The sequence below is a fragment of the Raphanus sativus genome, chromosome 5, assembly GCF_000801105.2.
Source record: "Raphanus sativus cultivar WK10039 chromosome 5, ASM80110v3, whole genome shotgun sequence".
Lineage (NCBI taxonomy): Eukaryota > Viridiplantae > Streptophyta > Magnoliopsida > Brassicales > Brassicaceae > Raphanus > Raphanus sativus.
In genome coordinates, this window is record NC_079515.1 from 15960160 (window position 1) to 15975624 (window position 15465).

At 37.6% G+C, this 15465-nt stretch overlaps 2 protein-coding genes across 2 annotated transcripts; one reads left to right on the forward strand and one right to left on the reverse strand.

Annotated features, from left to right (window-relative positions):
• The first annotated feature begins 218 nt into the window (after positions 1–218).
• On the forward strand, positions 219–2080 carry LOC108860198 (OPA3-like protein). The gene is made up of 4 exons (XM_018634102.2): positions 219–514; positions 653–787; positions 1229–1315; positions 1622–2080. Exons 1-4 carry the CDS (start codon positions 386–388, stop codon positions 1760–1762), a joined length of 492 nt encoding a protein of 163 aa, XP_018489604.1. The 5' UTR covers positions 219–385; the 3' UTR covers positions 1763–2080.
• Positions 2081–4860: 2780 nt separating this feature from the next.
• Positions 4861–8553, reverse strand: LOC108858365 (uncharacterized). The gene has a single exon (XM_018632306.2). The coding sequence runs from the start codon at positions 8135–8137 to the stop codon at positions 5654–5656; it is 2484 nt and encodes an 827-aa protein (XP_018487808.1). The 5' UTR covers positions 8138–8553; the 3' UTR covers positions 4861–5653.
• Between the last annotated feature and the right edge of the window lie 6912 nt (positions 8554–15465).

Sequence of the window (15465 nt, forward strand, 5' to 3'; positions counted from 1 at the left end):
TTACGGCTTATTGGAGAAGATGGGATGCAGGTACGAAGGAAAAGACTTCATGGTGCAGTTAATCCAAGATGAGCTGAATTTGCACATAAACAAACATTTGTAAGAAAAAAAATAAAAGAAATCAACGTTTTACTTGGAAAAGTCAGCGTTTCGATTCCGTCAAAATTGGAGTGCAAAATATGGAACGAATGGAACTTGGGAAAGAAGAAAAGGAAAGGGAAGGGAAGGGAAGGTGTCCATTACAAATTAGACTATTTCTTCTTCATCTATCTATCTCCGATTCTGCATAACCTTTGATCTCTTACGAATTTGAATCATAACTCTGTGCATTGAAGGAATCACAACTTGCGCATCCACGAGATTGTTTGTTGGAAGAAGATAAGAGATGGTGCTTCCGTTGATGAAACTGGGTACCCTACTGGTCAAAACCGTAAGTAAGCCATTAGCTAGTCAGCTTAAGCACCAAGCTAAAGTCCATCCCCAGTTTCGCCAGTTTATCATCAACTTCGCTCAGGTGATTTTTCTCTCACATCTTCATTTCCGGTCTGAGATTTGTTGGTTTAGGTTTTTGATAATGATTTTTGATTATTTGAGAGTTTTTCTCTATCAAAAAAAAAAATGATATGTGTTGGTTGTTGAAAATGTGACGCAGAGGAACCACAGGATCACGACACAAATACAAAGAAGGATATATGGGCATGCCACTGATGTTGAGATTCGTCCCTTGGACGAGGAGAAGGCTGTTCAAGCTGCTGTTGACCTTATCGGAGAGCTTTTCATCTTTGCCGTACTCTCTCTCTCTCTCTCAATCTAAACAGCTTATGTGATACAGCTCTTTCTATGGCATTGTCAATTAGTCAGAAACGGTTTAGTATTTACTTAATCTGACGATGATGTTACTTTGGTTTTCTTGCTCTTGTTTTGTAGTAAGTTGTATAAGTGTATTGAGTATTACTGAATAAGATGAATGTACAATGAGAGCCTTATATACACGGCATAGAGTTAGGGTATTACACAAGAGAGTTAATGAGAACATATATTGTTTACATAAGAGGAAGATTCCTAAATCAATCAATTATATGATTGATCCTTAATAAGTTGCATGTGACTGATTTGTTCCATGTCAATGCCAGATAAATAAATAAAATAGCTGGTCTTGAGGTCCTTCTTCTGTCTGTGCCTATTATGAACTGTGTCTGTAGAACTAATAGATTGATTATATGAGCAGGTGGGTGGAGGCGTCGTTGTTTTTGAGGTGCAGAGAAGTTCACGCTCGGAAACAAGAAAAGAGGAAGCGCGTAAGCAGGAACTAGAGGTAACTTCTGGAAGACAAATTTTGTGCTGGTCAGGATTTTACACTGTTAGTTAGTAGTTCAACTGAGAGTGGGATGAATATATGTGCATCAGATTAGCATATACCACATATGTAAGCTGTTGATGATTTGATTTTATCTGCAACGTTCTTGGAAATAGACTAAATAGTTAAACCAAGTAGGATTACACTATCTAAAAGACCGGGAAGACTTGTGTGTTTGTCAAAACAACAAATGAGATAGAAGAAATAACAGTGTTGATGTTTTGGTTATTGAGATTGATGAAATCTTTTTGGGCATTTTTACAGGAGTTGAGAAGAAAAGATGAAGAAGTGGAAAAGAAAATGGCGGATCTTCAGAGCAGACTAGCTGAGATTGAACAACTTGCCACGGCACGTGGACTGACGGGTATGTTTAAGTTAAGACAGCAACCCGATGCTAAGGGGTAGCGAGAAACCAGCTGATACATCCGGTCAATCATCATCATCTTAATCAATTGTCATCCAAGTTAACAAGAAATACAATAATTGATTCTTTTAAGAGCGAGGACTGAGTTTCCGATTCTTTCTTTCCTTCACATTCTTGTATATTGACCATCACAGATACATACATATGTATTCATCATCATCTCTGATTTATAACAACTATCGAGTCAAGTTTGGTGACAAATAAAAAAAAGGTTTTGGTGTTGAGGTTGTAGCGCCCCATGCTACTTTGTCTCTTCCACATTCCTTTTGTTTAGATTTTGGTCTTCTTTTTTTGTGATCAAAAGATTTTGGTGACCCTTTTTGAACATAATATTTTTTTATTAAAAAAGTATTTGATATTTTAACCTTTTAAGGTTTAATGACATAGCTATGATGACTAAGGGCATGACTGGTTTCCCCGCTACCACCCACAAACGCAGCTTTTGCGGTTTCTAGCGGTTGTTGGTGTTTCGAAACAATCATAGAAAACGCTACAAATCGCTTCAAACCGCTCCGAACCTCTTAAAATCAAAAGCTGGTTCCAGCTAGCGTTTGCGATTGCGGGCGGTTGCGGGAGGATAATTTTTTTTTCTTTAAAATCAAAATCAATAAAAATAATACTAAAAACATCCAATAAATTTTTTAAATTGAAATAATAGAAATTGTAAAATGTATACATATTATATTTTAATTTATATTATAAAAATTTCAAACCAAAATATTTTCTATAAATTTTTAAAATTTAATAATATGATTTTATAAATATAAATTTTATATTTGTTACATTTTTCTAATTTTTAATATTTTTATAATTATATAAAATGTAAATATTGTTAATTTATTATTTAACAGATGTTGCGTTTGGTAGTTTACCAGTCATAAAAGTTCCGCAAATGCAACAATTACTAACCGCTGTATCAGTCGTACAAATCTCTAGAAAACGCTTGAAACCGCAACCATCCGCACCCGTAAACTCCCGCAACCGCAAACGCAACCGCTGCGGTTAAACCAGTCAGGGTCTAATTCGAATTTTATTGTAATCATGGGTTTTTGAGTATGTTTTTGTAATAGGCGTATGTTGGTATTGAAAAGAAATGTACTGTAAAAAAACTCGCATTATATTTTTTTAATGTTTATTATTAAAAAAACATTAATTAGGGGATAAGTATTTAATTTCCGAATATAATTTAGTGATTAGTTTTAAACATTTAAAAATTATAAATTTTAATCCTAATATCACTAACTCCTTTTAAATATCTAAATTTTTATAAATAATGATTATTTTTAATTTTAGATAACTATACAATTTTATATGAATTTTGTTTTTGTAGTTTTATACAAATTGATTTGATATATTTAACCAAAAGAAATAGATTAAATTTTTTATCTGAGATTATAATTTTAAATATATACATATATTTTCTTAAATATGGTTTAAAATAAACAACATTATTTTTCTTTTAATTTTATGCTTAGCGAAATAAAATTTATATTAAATATTGGTCAAAAATAATAAAATATATAATATTAATAAATTTATTTTTCAGTAAAATTCTAATTTTAAAAACTTTATTACTCCACATGGAGCCCGAGAACACATAGTATATTATAATTCAGTAAAATTATCTTGCACTATTAAAATATTTTGAATTTAAAATTTCAAAAGGGAAAAATAGTATTATATGACATAAATAAGTGTAGTTTTCAAAATAATATTAAAACAGTATATATTTTCAGATTTACAATCCTAAATAGGGTAGTTTACAAATTATCGACAAAAAAAAAATTAGTACCTTTGTAAATCTTGATTATGCCTTAGGGTGTATCTAATATGGTTTTTACTTTTTTTTTCTTAATAGAAATGTAATTAAAAGGTTTAAAGGTCTGTTCATGACATGTGAATACCTTTTATAAATGTTGTAAGTTGTTTCCACCTTAGAGCAACATTGCAAACTGATAGCAGTCAAGTGATTATATCCAGGTGGTTATATTGTCACCTATTAGTGGATCCTACTCGGTTTTAAGCTGATATCTACTAAATGTTTTGCTTTTTTTTCCCTACAGGACTTTTTTTTGGTAAAACTTCCTCTGGCTATGAACGTAACGTATATACTCTGACATTCCTAAGATGAATCCTTCGGATAAATCATCGGAAGCGTATGGCAAACGTCCAGTTGATGAAGAAGATCAATCATCACATTTTAAGAAGCCTCGGAATGCAAAAGCAAGTTATGTTTGTGGTCAGGGTATTCACGGTGATGCCATAGTGGCAGCTGTTGGTTACATATAGAGGTCACATGCATGATCTTGAACATGATGATGTAACCTTGAAGTCATTTTACAGGTCACGCTACTACTACTACCAGCTTTTGCTCTCTTTTATGTTTTGTTTAGTTAATGTCTTATCATTTTGTTTTTGGCTTCCGTAGGGATATGTTGCGGCATGTCACCCAACGGAATCTACAAACACTAATTGCTGCGCAGTTACCTTTTTCATTCACTACAAAGTCTAATTGCCATGCTATTCAAATGCTTCGTTAACAGCCTGGTAGATATGAACAGCCTACGTCTGAGTCAAACTTATACCAAATGGTTCCTTGGTTAGCATATATTATTCTGTGTCTGGGGAGGTAGACTCTGACTTTTTTCGTGGAATGGTAAATGTTTGAAAGTAGTCATAGAAAGCAATGCAGAGATGGTGTTCGAGGTAGGGAATGGATCTATGAATCCACATCTTGAATCAGTCGTTACTCAGATGTCTGTGGGACAATATGCTTGTTTTATCACTAATATGCCTGCGGAAGGGTTGGTTTTGGCTGCTGCCAATGATATATACTGCGAGAACTCGCTCACTCTTATCAAGTAATGTTTCATAGGAAAGGGCCGTCAGGAAAAAAATGAGTGCAAGCAGTGAAACATATTAAAGAATCATCAGCTTCTACTTTGGTATGCTCGTCTTGTTTCTTATTCTATCATTACTGTCTTTCTGTTTAATGCGATTCCAGATTCTTTTTAGGACTCCTTTTTGAATATTCCAGCCTATATACTTGTTGCAGGTTGACTTTGGATGTGGATGATAGAGCACAGCTATGGTATTATTGATGAAATGAAATGAAATACAATCTCAAGTCTCAAAGAGACCTTGAGCCCATACACATGAGATCTCTCTCAGTGTCCCATACAATTTCCCAGTCAATGGCCAAAGAACAAATGAAGAAGACGACTCAGTTATATACTGTAACAACCAATCCATCTGAGTCGTTGAACTCTAACTGCCAGTCCACGTCACATAATGCCATGTCAGCTTCCTATTGCTTTATACTCCAGCTCATCACTCAATGTTGGGCACTTATCAATACCCCCCTCGCTATAGAAGCTTGTCCTCAAGCTTCGGAAAAGACCTGAATGAAATAGTCTCTCGTGATTGCAGGAACAGAGCTTTTTGACGTTGCAGACCGGAATGCTCAACAAATGCATACATGGACGGCAGTGAATCAGCACAAGGTTTCCACTATGAAAAATAACATCATACTCTGATCTCCTTTGCTTAATCAGAAACTGCTGGTTGTAACATACTTCCTTGTAATATTGTAATCGAGAAGCTTCTCTAACCCTTGTAATCTGTTTGAACTTAAACCACCAATCCTTGCACAACTTCATCTTCCATGAAACTTGTACCCAGATGTATATACCGCACAAGCAAATCTCAACAGAAACATTCAACCAGCTTTCAGAAATTCCATATACTGGTGCTCGTAGCTTCCAAAAATAGTTGACGGAATGTGCATCACCAATTAGGATCTGATCCCTAACCCCTCTATCCATCTCGGAAATATTTTGATGTGCAGCTCGAGTCATGACCATACTGAATCTCTACTTTGGATCCCCAACTCCAAACAGAAAACTCTCTTCTAGGCGTCCATTGGTGTGCTGCAACAGGATGACTCTAGCAAAGTACAGCTCTCTTAGCTTGTTACTGTCTTGATATGCCAGTATTTTGTGAACTTCCCTCCACGTGAATAACACTTGTAACGGTATCAGTTCATTATCCAGTAACCAGTTACACCCATCGGATAATCTGTTACAAACATGCTGCATTGTCTTGTTCTTCCAGTAAAACCACACAGAAAAATGGACTCTCGTTGCCATGCTGTCCAAGTACAACACATCCATGACATATAGCAAACTCTCATTCTGCTTCTTGTCACGTTGCTCCCAAGTTGAGTATACAGAAATTTCATAGCCAATGGTGATCAACAGAATATTACTCGAACAGAACTCTAGCCCTGAAACAAGTTCATGTTGTTTATGTTTCCACTTGTCTTGCATTGAAAACTTATCAATAATCTGCTTCATCAATAATAGCAGAATCATCTTGTCTGCTTCAGACACTCGGTTAACCTGATGATTTAGAATTGGAGATGAAACTTGAAGAACAAGTACTGCCGTTGTGCCAGCAGGCCCATCACTTTCTCCAAAATCTCTTACTACTTTTGATAATCCATATCCTTTAAGAAAGTGACAATGAACCAGCAGTTTTAACAGCATCGACTCCGAATCATTCTGCAACATCAGATGTATGGAACCAACCGCAAATGCAGAAAAATGCTTGTGCTCCTCTTCCACCAGCATTTTGGTTCGCCACCTTGTAGTTCTGAACCTATTATGCTGCTTCTGTATATTATGAGTGATACAAGATAAAACCGTCTCTCTACAACTGAGCAAAACCTTCCTGATAATGTTGTACGATTGCTGCCCAGTCTTCGCCACAACATGCTTGACTTCATTAATATGACTCTCACCGTTAGCTGTCTCAGGAAACAAGAACTTGTTTTGTATCAACTTTCTCATTGCTGAACTGATCCTGAACTTGAACATCCATGATTTAGGGGATTTATTTTTCTTCCAATGCCCAAACACCAGTTGTATCTCAGACTCAGTAGCAGCTCTTTCTCTCATTAAATCAACACTTGTAACGGTACCAAGAGCTTCACCTCTAGTTCCAGACAACATTCTCCCTAACTCTCCACTGAGCTTAGACTCAGAACTCGACAATTCCCTCCACTGAAACTCTAAAATTGTTTTCACATCCGATCTTTGTGTCTTCTCTAGCTGCCCTTTGAATTTAAACCTCCAAGACTTAGGCGATAAACACCTCTTCTTCCTGTGATGTACCCTTTGTCTTCTCATGATCATTCTGTCTCTCAGAGTCATTTTAGCGAGCAGTTGGTGTGCAATATGCAGTTTTGTGAGGAGTCTTGTACCATAGTTTGTCTTCTCACATTCCACAGTCACCTCTTCCGCTTGTAAAAACGACTGTGTTATATTCTTCACCAAGAACAGAGATTTGACTTGTTCACCAACGTGCAGTGAACTGAACTGGCCTATATGGCTTGGTTCCTGAAGCTCCTCACATTTTGAAATCTCTCCATCTGAAAGTTGTGGACCACAGACACTTATAATTGGTTCAAGTTCCTGCTGGGAAATCACATATGATGGATCCACTTCGCTTGCACTTTTCACCTCCTCAATCGATGTTGCTGCAATCGACTCTGCTATGTTTACTGATTCTTCTGCATCCAAATCTTTCATCTCTTTGTTAATACACTCTTGTATAAAACGTTTGTTCTGGAACACAATGCGTAGACGATCAGGATCATTTGCATCTCCAAATCGCAGTAACAAGTTTGTTTTTAGATCCTCCCAACTTTGAAAAGGCAACCATGACAATCTCTTGTTGTACCATGATGCAGCTTCTTCATCGATGAAACCGTGAGCCAACGTCATCTTCTGCAAGTCGGTGAACTCTTCTGAGGCAAAGCGATGCTCCATCCAATCAAGCCATGGCCTCAGATCGACACCAGTAAACATAGGAATCTCTGACCTTTCCTCTGGATTAGTTGCATGAATCGCTTCCTCCACTTCAATATTTCCAGGTGAAATCACAACATCCAAAACAAGTATCTCACATTTTTGAATCCAACCTTCGTGATTATCAATATTCCCTTGCTTCATACGCTGATCATATTCTTTCCTCAACCTAACTCTATCAGGATCATCTTTCTCCAGCAAAGCTTTATGATTAACCAAATATGATCCTACTTCCCGATAACCTAACGTAGCACTGTTCCCATCCGAAGAAGAAACATATACTTGAGTAGGAGATAGCTGATTTGAAGTCGGAAAGATTCCAATCGAATCCGCCTGAGGTGATCGTTGTTGTAGCGTAGCAATGAATGATTGAATTGTTGCTTCTAGCCGATCGATCTTCGCATCGAATGATTGATACAATGATTGGATTTGTTCTACAGCTTCAGATCTCGTTGCCATCATCGTCGCGAAACTCTGAGACGCCATTGTCGTCGTCCCCAAAGCTCGAACTGATCACCGTCGCGATGCTTCGAGTCGCTCACCGCACCAAATGATAGAGCACAACTATAGTATTATTGATGAAATGAAATGAAATACAATCTCAAGTCTCAAAGAGACCTTGAGCCCATACACATGAGATCTCTCTCAGTGTCCCATACAACTTCCCAGTCAATGGCCAAAGAACAAATGAAGAAGACGACTCAGTTATATACTGTAACAACCAATCCATCTAAGTCGTTGAACTCTAACTGCCAGTCCACGTCACATAATGCCATGTCAGCTTCCTATTGCTTTATACTCCAGCTCATCACTCAATATTGGGCACTTATCAGTGGATCTGACAGAAGGGTCTTTACTTGACTTTCCAACATCAGTTCAAACTATTGTCGGTGTTGACATCTCACAGAAGGGTCTTTCTTGCCTGTGCTGCTCTGATGAGTCTGATGCGTCTTAGAACTTGATATTTGTTTCATCAAAATTGCATTTACACAAATCATGGGCTGTAACATCAACAATCGATGGTTTAAATGAAAGATTGTTGGTTTCAGATGCTACTTAAACAAGGGAGCTTGCAACCTCAAATCTATTAAACTCTATGATGGCTCTATCCTAGAGTTTTATTCCAGGCTGCAAGGCATAGACATCGTCACTTGCTTAATCATCAATATCTCTAATATGTCAAAAAAATAGTTTATCGTTCATCAAGAAATCTTGTCTTTTGATCTGTAGGTCATTGAGCAATGCGATTTGGGGAAACAGTTCTTAGCTTGTTACGCCCAAAGCTTCTGATTGTCTCCACACCAAACTACGAGTACAACAGAATTCTTCATTAGGATAGCACACTATTGGAGTTTGATTAAGAAAAGGAGAAGTCTCCACATCTGAGTTCTTAAAACATGGATGTAAACAAGCATGAGAAACATAAGAGCATTAATAACGCGGTTTTTGTTGGGGATTTTTAAGACAAAAAGGGAAGGTGGACCCCACAAAACACAAACAAACTCCACGCAAAGTCGCGAATAAAGGAACGGTTTCTCTTCACTATTTGCGGGCCCCACGACACGTGGCGGTCCGCGGTTGGTCCAGCTTTATTATTTTTTTATTTTTTTAATTCGGACAAAAAAAAAAATTAGAAACCCAAGTGGGTTTGTGCAATAATGATGCTCTAAGGGACCAATGAATCAATGATCATATGCTAGGAAGTAGAAACCCCAATAATTTTACATATTAGTTGATGGTCTCAAAATTTTAGATAAAAATTCAAATTTTCGGTCTAATGAGTTGTAGTCCTCTCATGAAACTTTTACGAAGTCTCCTCAATACCTTACCTTTGTTTCGGGTCGTAATCGTATACATGGTTTTTTTTTTGCAGTTCGTGCCAGCCAATTATGAGTTGGACATATCCTATTTTACGAAGGAATCAAAGTTTTTATCTTTAACATAACGTATAAATCAAAGTTATTACCATATTTTTGTGTATAAGTTCCATTGTTGCGTTTAGTAAAATGCTGAGTTAGTAATAGTAAGGTGAGTTGTGACACCAAAGACTTGATCACACAAGCAACACCAACTACGTCAACACCTAACCGCAAAGCAGTGACACCAAAGACTTGATCACACAAACAACACCAAAACAATCTCTCAATTTTTCTTCTTTTTAGCAGAGACATCTTTTTCCATGGAGGCACGTCCTCCTTATATAGATAACCAGAATTTATTCCTCAAGTTCTTTTAAAAGCAACTTAAGCAATTTTCCTTTTTTTTCTTTAGGAAGTAACTCTCTTACCTTTTTTTCTCCAAATAATATCATTTACCTTTAATGTAAACTTTCTGATAAATATATTACTTCTTCTTCAAGCTTAACAAGTCTACGAACATCATAAAACACGAACTCCAACTCAGTCCATCTTCATGACACACACATGTACTACCTCCTGTAGTACTTTACAAACTGATACATAATATACATCTTCAATCTTTCCCTTTTTGACTATGCATGTGAACTCATCACCTCAAGACAGAAAACCACATCTTCATGATCATATGCTTTTTTTTCTCGTAAACCAAGTATCTGAGTGGGTTGGTATTCCTCTTATCTTCAGGGGCTTGTGAATGTTTTCTAGCCTGTTCCACGTGCCATGTGATTGTTATGGTAAAAGTTTCTCTTACTCATCTACATTGATTGATTATGAAGTGCGTTTTACTAAATAATTAAGAACGAATAGGACATGGAGTACTACAACAAACTGGAAGAACCAACAGATGAAGAGAATGATATGATGGATCTTGCTTTTGGGTTAACAGAAACGTAAGTTCATTCTCTCTTACTCTTTAAATGGTTTCACTTGGGTTGCATTGAAAATGTTTGTTGATGTGTTCCCTTGAAAATGTTGTTCATAGGTCGCGATTGGAATGTCAACTCAACACGTTTTGGTTAAGTAATCAGTAAATGGATCATAACCAATCTTGACTATAACTGAAAATACATGTAATATTGAGTTTCTATGAACAAATGTGGAAAAACCTTCAACTACCACAGGAGTACAAATCCGAGGAGAAAATTCACTACGAGTTCCACCTGTCTGACCGTCTGAATCAGTTTCTAGATCAGTACCATCTAGAAGGTGAGATCGATTCTGAGTCTCAGATGAAGTCGCCATAATAGCCACAACCACAGAGAGAGAGAAACGAAAGAGAGACTTTCAGTGTTTTCCAAAGGCACCTCTTGTGAAATTACTTACTTACCCTCTTTCCCTAAATTTTTGAGTGTTTGTCAAGGTGTTCTCTTCGGAAATTACATACTTATCCCCTGATTAATGTTTTTTTAACAACAATAAAATAAACATTAAAAATATATATATAATTTGAAACTAATCACTAAATTATATGTTTTTAATGTTTACTTTATTGTTGTTAAAAAACATTAATCAGGGAGATAAGTATGTAATTTCCAAAAAGAACACCTTGGCAAACACTCAAAAATTTAGAAAAAGGGTAAGTAAGTAATTTCACAAAAGGTGCCCTTATAAAACACTAGAAGTCTCTCTCGTTTCTCTCTCTCTCTCTCGTTTCTCTCTCTCTCTCGTGTTTCTCTCTCTCTCTCTCTCTCTCTCTCTCTCTCTCTCTCTCTCTCTCTCTCTCTCTCTCTCTCTCTCTCTCTCTCTCTCTCTCTCTCTCTCTCTGGTTGTGGTTGTGGTTGTGGTTGTGGTTGTGGTTGTGGTTGTGGCGATTATGGCGACTTCACCTCAGACTCAGAATCGATCTCACCTTCCAGATGGTACTGATCTAGAAACTGATTCAGACGGTCAGACAGGTGGAACTCGTGGTGAATCTTCTCCTCGGATTTGTACTCCTGTGGTACTAGTACCCCAGGGTTAAGATGGCGATTGTGGACATCGTTGCAAATTCCCTTTCCTCACGAGGCTAACTATACAAGAATCTGTTTCTCACCTTTGTTCAATAGATTGTTATTTTCACCTTGAACAAGGGTTATAATCATCCCTATTCATACTTTAAGTTAGATGTCTAAGTTGTATTGTACTTGGAAAGTCTATGTGTTGTTCTTTGTTTTTATCGACACGCTATTATTGGATGTCCTTCATGCTTATTTTTTCATGTGTGGACTAAACAAATGATTAGGAGTATAAACCTCTCATACAACTTAACTCACGTACTAACTATCCATAACTTTTTTTTTTTTGAAACTTTGATAAATATTCATAACTTACAAGCAAACTTACTATAAATCAAAAGCAAAAGTGTAGAGAAACCAACAAGCACTCAAGAACGTGTAAGGAAAAACGTGGATGCCAAGCCAAGGCATTACATGGGAAACCAGTTTGGTAAGAGCGGTCCACTCAGCTAAAGTTCACGTCCGTGAGTCATCTATTGTCTATCCATTCAGGCTCAAACCAAAACGGTCCAGCAGAAACTTGATTCAAAGTCAAGATTCTTACATAGATATATGTTCATCACTTAATAATTTAGGATAATGGGAAGAATATACCCAAGAAAAGGCCATCCTGGCTCTCCCTGGCAAGTTTGTCATTATTTTCACAGCTATTTACACTTGTCTATGGTTTCAATCATTTGTATGCTTTTCATTTAATTTTTACATTAAAAATACCATCTAATTATTTTCTTGATGAGTTAATATATCAAACGGATAATTTTATTTTAACGGTTTTTGACCAAAACGAAATATCAAATTTATTTTGAATTAACTGTATTACATTGCTTTATTTCTAACTCAAACACAGTTTTTCAGTTAAGACAAAACATGAGAGTTTGAAGTAACATAATATCAGGAGCCACAAGTTTTACACATATTACATTGCAGAGGAGTTGGTTTGACAGATTCCACATGAAATGCAAGTATTACATTAGCTAGAATCAAACCTTAATGTCCAACAAAACCATTAGCTGTGACACAAACTCTGGATGTCCCCTCTGATTAATGTTTTTTTTAACAACAATAAAATAAACATTATAAAACATACTCACTAAATTTTTTTTTTTTTGAACACCAAACCATAGGTTATCCTACTTTGCAAATATCCCGATAATTTTTGTATATATGCTGCAATTTCTATGATGTTGAAAGAAAAAAATGTTGCAATTTCTATTTAATAAACTGAATCGGATATGGATTCAGATGTTTGGGTTCGGATGGCAGACAGATGAGATACAGAGAGCTCGCCACGTGTGCGTTTTGACACGTGTCAGTGGCTAGGAAGTCACTCGAGGTTACATTACAACAACATCGGGAAGAATAATAACGACAAGGACGGCAATGGCGGAGAAGAGCCAAATCCCTGATAACAATCACAACGCCACTTTTTCTTCGGTGAAGAAACCGGCGGCGGAGGTCGGACCCGGTTCGTGCTATCCGGGTCAGAAGATGTCGTATCCAAACCGACCGGAGACGGTGAATCCGGATCAGGCAACGCTGAGGGAGCAGTGGAAGTTCGCAATAAGGCAGTACAGCAAGTGGTACTCACACGCTTGGGGCACTGCTATTCTCGCCGGCGGCTGATAGAAGAATCGAAGAAGATGAGAAAATGTTTCTGTTATTCAGTTACAGAGTTCGTTACTCTGTTTATATATTACAGAGTATCGGTTTAATTACACGGTTTAATACTAAACCAACTATACAATCCCGGTTAACTCTAATACCCCTCCTCAAGATGGCAAGTATATCGAAGAAAATGACATCTTGCTTAACAAACTGTGAAACAGAGCTGGGTATAAAGGCTTAGTAAAGACGTCAGCGAGCTGATGATCTGAACGAACATGAAGCGTCTTGATTAAACCCTTCAAAACCTTCTCGCGAACAATGTGACAATCGATCTCCAAGCACTTGGTTCGCTCATGAAACACTGCATTGTTAGCAATGTGAATTGCAGCAGTAGAATCACAATAGAAAGCTACAGGTTGATGTTGTGGCGCCGTGAACTCCTTAAGAAGATTAACGATCCAAACTGTCTCGCAGACTGCAAACTCCATGGCACGATATTCTGATTCAGCAGAGGAATGTGATACTGTATTTTGTTTCTTGGACTTCCACGAGATCAAAGATGATCCAAGAAACATACAATATCCTGAAGTAGATCTTCTAGTATCAGCGCAAGAACCCCAGTCTGCGTCAGTGAAGATCTTCAAGACTAAATCAGATGTAGCTGAGTAGAATAATCCCTTGCCAATGGTACCTTTCAGATAGTGGAGAACCTTATACGCAGCTTTGAGATGAGTAGCAGTAGGAGCGGATGAGAACTGACATAGCTTGTTGACGGCAAAGGTAATGTCAGGTCGTGTTATGGTCAGATACATCATCTTCCCCACCAGTCTTCGGTATAAGCCAGGATCAGAAAGCAACGGTTCTTTACTATCTGCTCGGAGCTTGATACTAGGATCCATAGGTATCGAAGATGGTTTACAAGCAAGTAAGCATGTTTCATCCAGAAGCTCCAAGATATATTTCCTCTGACAGATAGATATTCCATGACTCGCTCTAGCAATCTCAAGGCCAAGGAAGTATCTGAGAGGTCCAAGGTCACGAAGTTTAAAGCTCTGCTTCAAATCATTCTTTAACTTCTCCACAGCTTCGTCATTGTTACTGGCAATAACAATGTCGTCTACGTAGACTAGAACTGCTACATAAACACCTTTCACATTCCGTATGAACAAGGTATGATCAGCATGTGACGTTTGGAAGCCAAGTGAAGTTAAAGTGGAGCTAAACTTCAAGAACCATTGTCTAGAAGCTTGCTTGAGGCCATATAAGGACTTCTTCAGTCTGCAAACCGGATTTGGTGGCAGAACTGTGCCTTCGCGAGGAGTATAGCCAGGTGGTAGAGCCATATATATCTCTTCTTCCAAGTCGCCATTAAGAAAGGCATTGGAAATGTCAAGTTGAGTTAGGCTCCACTTCTTTGCAGCAGAAACAGCTACAAGAGTCTTGACCGTGTTCATCTTAGCAACAGGAGAAAAGGTATCAACAAAGTCAATCCCCTCCTGTTGTGTATAGCCTTTAGCGACCAGGCGGGCTTTATAACGTTCCAAGGTTCCATCAGCATTCAGTTTGACCTTGTATACCCATCTGCAACCAATGGCGTGTTTCCCTGGTGGTAGTGAACAGATCGACCATGTATCATTGCTTTCTAAGGCAATCAACTCCTCATTCATCGCCTTAATCCACTCATCAAACTTCTTTGCTTGATTGAAAGACGTTGGTTCAACATGTTTCGTAACTGCACATATGTAATCACGATATCCTTTAGTGAGCTTCTCATACGATAGGTGAGCTGCTAGAGGATAAGGGATGTCTGTAGCGGTCATGTTGCAGTAGTAGTCTTCCAAGTAAGCAGGTTTCGTATGAATGGCTTTGCAGCAATCACAGTTTTGACAAGTCTTCTCACAATCCGCTCCATCAAGTTCGTCCCAAAGCGTCTTAAGCTTTGTATAGTACGTTGAAAGATCCAGCGAACCTTGATGAAGAGACCAGATTTGTTGAGTTATTTGATAAGATCTTGGCAAACTAGTGATGCGAAACCTTGTCATTAGATCTCTCCAAATCTTTGATGCATCATTGAATCGCAATATGCTACCATCGATCTGTTTCGTGATTGAGTTCAAGATCCATGATTTGACCATGCTGTTGCAGCGAGACCAGATTCGATAATGCGGATGAGATTCAGGAGGTCGAGGTAAAGATCCATCAATGAAAGCCAGTTTGTTCTTCGCGTCAAGAGCAATTGTTATAGCAAGATTCCAAGTGTTGTAGTTTGTACCATCGAGAGTTTCAGAGATGATTG